The 5,794-nt window shown below is 38.8% G+C and overlaps 1 protein-coding gene across 1 annotated transcript in view; it reads left to right on the top strand.

Moving 5' to 3' along the window:
• Nucleotides 1-260: 260 nt before the first annotated feature.
• Nucleotides 261-5,794, top strand: part of LOC103771577 (COBW domain-containing protein 1) — a gene marked incomplete at both ends in the record, with an annotated part of 6,861 nt that continues 1,327 nt past the window's right edge. Inside the window, 3 exons of the mRNA XM_008938877.1 lie at nt 261-347; nt 1,234-1,330; nt 2,507-2,598. Coding sequence (XP_008937125.1) covers nt 261-347; nt 1,234-1,330; nt 2,507-2,598 — 276 coding nt within the window. The remainder of the gene's footprint in view (nt 348-1,233; nt 1,331-2,506; nt 2,599-5,794) is intronic.

Below are 5,794 nucleotides of genomic sequence, written 5' to 3'. Positions count from 1 at the left end.
CGTTTATCAGGCACTAACACTTGGTGAATGGAAAACTATGGGCGTTTTAAGCCTGAGGTATAATGTGCTGATAGTTACATGGGATCAAATTTATCTAGATTTGTGTTTTACAGTGTTATAATAGAAGGCACAAGAGTAAAGAAATCATATTTCAGAAGAGATCTGGTTTGAAGTGTGCATATGCACAACAGTATTGGATTTTTATTTGAAAGTTTATGCTTTTTTAAGACATTTTAATATAAATATGGTCTGTGTTCTAGGAGCTGGGAAAACAACTCTTCTAAATTACATACTGACAGAACAGCATAATAGAAGAATAGCAGTTATTCTGAATGAGTTTGGAGAAGGTATGTAAACCTGCAGAAACTTTTATTTTAGCCATAAAATGACAAATACATAACATTTCTGGAAATCAAGGACATAGTAATTTTAAATCCATTACTGAAATTATTGACATACCTCATAGCCTTTCAGAAGGGTAAAAAGTCTTTTGTCTGGTGTTCATAAAGTAATACTACGCATTAATCAGTTCTGTACTGATTAATGCGTACTGGTTCAGACCCTCAGAGTCAAGTAAATGAATATTGCACCTTGTTGGAAGTGTTGTACCTCCGTTTGTCCTACTTGGTTTCAGGCAAATGGAAATTAAAATAACAGGGTGGTAGATAATTCTTCTCTTCCCTTTCCCTCAGCTACTTACAAGTCAGAAATTATTCTAGATCAGGAAAATGGGGAGCTCTGTGCCTGGTATCTGTGGTTCTTTGAACTCGTCACTTTCCTTCTCAGGATTTTAACTGTTAAGGCTGTTATTTTGTATCTGTATCATAGTCAGTGCTGCTTACAATTTGCACTGTGTTGGTGATGTGTGTTTGTTTTCATTGACAAAGATGCAGGCCACTTTTCTGGTCATGGAACCTAAAATAACATGTATAGACTAAGGCTTTAACGGATATGGAGGTAGAGGCTGACTTCCCTCTCTTTTGGCAAAATGTGTGGTACTTATGCTGTAGTTTCATCCTCTTGTGTTTTGGTCTTTGTAGAACCAACTTGACTTTGGCTTTTAAATTTCTCGAAAAAGGGAAGGTAATAAATTCTGAAGAACATTTCAGAAACATGAAGGGAAAAAATATAATGGAAGAGTAGAAATGTACACCAGCTCGAAGATTTCGTATCTCTTTTGCAGGCATCGTCATGCAAATGTGTAGACTGAAATTATGCTACTTCTGTTTCCAGGAAGTGCCTTGGAGAAATCCCTGGCAATCAGTCAAGGGGGAGAACTCTATGAAGAATGGCTGGAGCTCAGGAATGGCTGCCTGTGCTGTTCAGTGAAGTAAGGAAGGACTGTTGTGCAAGTTCTCACAGTAGTTTTTAGGGGAGTTGAGGAAAGGAGAAGACATCCAGGATCTGATTCCTAAAACTCACGGTAGTACTGATTGAGACTTGGTTTGTCAGACAGAGCAAGAATTGGTGTTTGGAAGATACACATTTATTTCCGTTTCCTGCCTGACTGGATTTGGACTTGGTGTCTATCAGAAAATACCAACTTCCACACCATGGGCCTGTTGTAGGGTACAGAGCGCTCCCTATTCTATCAGGATTATATGCTTTTATAGGGGGGAGAGAAAGCTTCAGGGAGGATGGAACTAGGACTTGGTTTCCTAAGTTCCACATTAAATACTTGCTTTCTGGTTCTGTCCCTGTATGTTGGTTAATACTCGAATATTTTATACCTCAGAAAGGGTGGAGGGAAAGCTCTTTTGTGACCTAATGACACACAGGATTCTGAACTGTAAACTGATAGTCATATAAAAACAGGATTGTAGTTGTTTCTTTGACATATTTTTACCCTGTTTGTTTGAATGCTGGATTGTTTGTGTTGATTTTATAATAAAGAAGAACTGGTCTTATGCTTTAAGCTGGGATAATAAATGGAAAACAGAAGACCCTATTGCATTGTGTTTTACTGGGATATAAGGAAGGCTGCCATTGCTGTTTTCTTTCGTATTTGTTAGTTTCTTATATAAAATTCTATGCATATTTGCTTCAGGCTGACTTCATCAGCTGAGATTCAAGAAAATGACACATCTTAACTTTGCTGTAGGTGAGGTGGAAAGACAGGAGAACATGGTTCTCTTCACCCAATCCCCTCTACGCTCTACCTTTCTTTCTGTAATCTCAGCTGTGAAACCAAATATTACATATTTACATAGCCCTATTGTCCTTTACAGGATTTTCAGTGTTTGAAAATGAATCTTCATTTAAATGCCCTCTATTATGCCTGTTAGGAGTAGGCAAATACATTTTTCAGACTAAAATGAAACAGAAGACTACAGCTTGGCTAATAATAGAGGAGCAACTTAATGACTGAGTTTCCATCGTAGACTGTAAGTCCTGACTCAGGCCTTTGCTTTGATGGTACTGACACTGTTCTGCTTCAGAAGATATGTGTTTATATGTGTGTTAGCTTGTTTTCTCTGTTCTCATGTTTAATTGTTCCTTCTTGCAGGGACAATGGTGTGAAGGCTATTGAGAACCTGATGCAAAGGAGAGGAAAATTTGACTACATATTGTTAGAAACAACTGGTTTGGCAGATCCAGGTAATTCACATATTATACAATATACAATAATATACAATACATAACAACTATATGTTATGAAATATATAGTTTCATAACAATGATAATTATGCTGTTTTTATGAAATCCTTATTTCCTTACTGTCAGCCCACTGTGCAAAATGTAAGGTGGTCAGCTGTTGTGCACGTGCTTTGGTTGATACATGAACTAAAACTGAATTATGTGAGAAGCAGAAGCAGGGCAGTGGATGAGGTTGTTCAGCTGGGTGTTTTCTTTTTTTTTTTTTGCACTTGTTCTAAATTGACTCTAAAGCTTAACTGAAATCCAGCTAAAAATATATTTCTATCAAAAGAAGACATGGGGCTTGGGCATGAGCAGTAGACTTTGAAGCTTATAGTTTTTAGTTGGCTTTTGGTGTTCTACATTGCTCCTTCTAAAGTATGAATTACTAGCATCTTGTGTATTGTTACATTGGTTGTGATGGCCTAATACAGACTAATACATTCTTCTGGTAGCTATAGAAGAATAACAGACCTTATAAATTCACTTTTAGTGATGTTTATTATAAAAAGGTGTTTAAACTCGAACTCATGTTAGTAATAGCTGTCTAAAACAATTTCCTCTGAACCATCTCAATTAAAAATGTGTTGTTGATAGAGGGTGAAGGAAATTCTTATCAGAAATTCAATTGTTTTCCATTTAGGAGACTGACACTTTCTAGTTGAAAGTTAAATATTTGTCATGGTGAAGTAATTTTCTTCAAAAGACAGGACATTGATCTGGCCTCTGTTACACACAAATTCTATTTGAGTCAGATTGGAAAACTATTAAGCTTTTTGGAAAAAAAATCAATAGATATCAGAGAACCCTTAGATGCTGTGGCCTTTGCTGTGTCTTGCATGAGTAAGCACCGTGAACAACTGGCAGGTATTTGGTGTTGATACGCAGTGATGTTTGGAGGATAGCATCTTGTCACTTCAGGTGGACAGTTTTAGGTGTTAGAATGAGTTTATTTACTTAATTTTTTTTTTTCTCTTCAGATATTCTTAATAGTCTTTGACAGTCTGCCAGTAACTAAGATCACCTATCAGATCCTTAGATGTGATAACTGAAAAACAAGTACTGTCATTGCTGTCAGCTCCTCCTGTCCTTCATATTGCATCACTGATACAAGTTAAATTGGTGTGTTTCATAATGAAGTCTGATTTAAAAAAAAAAAAAACCAATACCAAAACCAAACACAAAACCACACAGCACATCCTACAGTTGCTAGAATCTGTTTTACAGGGCCATTTTAGCAGATGGCAGGAGTTGCATACTCCTAGGACATGCTACTACATAGATACCAGGTCAAAGATTCTGTATCTTTAAGGTAATGTGGTCGCAGTTGTACAAATACTTGCTGATTCTTTTTGCTTAAGACCCACCTGTTTTACATCCTGAAGAAATGCAAGTGACTATACAAAGAAGAGAGGGTACTACATGTTTTATCATTCCAGAAGCACCATATCTGAATGGAAATTCAATAGGTAATGAGGTGTAGCAGGTAAAACATACTAGAATCATATAATCATAGAATAATTCAGTTTGGAAGGGATGTTAGGAAGTCTTTAGTCCAGCCTCTAGCCCAGAGCGGAATCAGCCATAAGATAAGATCAATTTCTTTGGGATATTCAGTCATATATCTCCATCATCTGAGGATAAATGTGACACAGCCTCTCCAGGCTACTGGTTCTGTACCTGCTTTTTCGTAGTGAAAGAACATATTTGTGATATATGTGGTCTGAAACCTGCTGACTTCAGCTTAATTTAGTTGTCTCTCATCCTTCTGCCACAGCCTGACCGGTCTTCTCAGTGACTAACCAGGAGGTACCAGGGAGGCTGCTGTTAGGTTCCACAGAAGCTGTCCCTTCTCCAGGCTGAGTAAATTCAGTTCCCCTGCCTCTCCTTGGAGGGTCTGTATTCTGGCCTCAGCTATCTGGATGATCCTATGCTGATGTCTTTCCTGTATGGGGGATCCCCATGCTGGAAGTGCTAGCCAGATACGGGCTTGGAAGTTCTAAATAGAGGAGAATAGCCTTCTTCAGACATGCTTCTGTTCCAGCTCTCTGAAGTTGTTTTGGCCTTCTCTGATCCCAAGGCATAGTGCTTGCTTGGCTTGCTGCCTGCCAGAACACCCAGGGCTTTCTCCATAGACCTGCTCCCCAGCCAGTCTGTCCCTAGCTTGCGCCATTGCCAGGGGCTCTTTTTTTCATAAGTGCATTACTTAACATTTTTCCTTGATGAGTTTCATCATGTTCTTGTTGGCCATTCCTGCCTGCCTGGCCAGGGTCCCTCTCAGAGATAGCTCGGTCCTTAGGTATATCAGCTGTTGCTCCCCAAATTTGGTGTTCTCTGCAAACTTGACAGGCATGTCTTCCATCTTCTCCTGGGTTTGTGGTGGAGTGTCAAACAGGACAGGTCCCTGCAGCATCCTGGTTACTACCAGCTAGGGTATGACCCTGCAGCCTTTAGAGCTCAACTATCCAACCAGTTTGACATTCAGACTGGTAACGTCTCGGCTTGGTTACTACAGTATCTGTGAAGACAGTGTTGAAAAATTCACTAGAGGTGATACAAACAGCATGCAGTGCTCTCCCCCTGCTCAAAAATGCAATCATTTCTTCTAGCAGAAGGCCAGGTGTAGCCTTCCCAGATTGACCAAGCATGATTTAGTCACGTAAACTTCTCTTCCAGTGCAATACCTGTTTGCATATTGAACTGGCATTAGATATTTCTTTAAATTAACCAAAGCCAGAAGCTTTCCTGTGCAGACCTGAGATAATTAAGGAAAACATTATTTTCTATAACCTATTCTTGACTTTCTTCATCTTGTTGATGAACTGATGTAAGCAACTGCATGGGAGAGTTTATAGAAGCCAGTGAAGAAGATAAGGTCCTGATCTGATTATTCTAAAATGTCCCAACTCCCCTTTTCCTTAACCGTTTTATTTTTTTTTAATCTCCTTTTTTTGTGTGGCTGTGTATGCCACGACCTAGAAACAGGAGCTGAAAAGTGAAGAGAGCAAGTACAGAATTTTTTAGAAATGGGGAAGCCTTGGAGTATAGTAATGACAGACATTTGATATTACTGAGTAAAATTAATTAAGACAACTTATGTGCATCTGGAATTGGAGGCCTCATCCCTGGGGACATTCAAGATCAGGCTAGATGAAAC

Source organism: Merops nubicus, unplaced genomic scaffold, assembly GCF_000691845.1.
Source record: "Merops nubicus isolate BGI_N331 unplaced genomic scaffold, ASM69184v1 scaffold29964, whole genome shotgun sequence".
In the NCBI taxonomy this organism is placed as follows: Eukaryota; Metazoa; Chordata; class Aves; order Coraciiformes; family Meropidae; genus Merops; species Merops nubicus.
The sequence above is the reverse complement of the archived record's forward strand: the minus strand, read 5'-3'. Positions and strand labels throughout refer to the sequence as shown.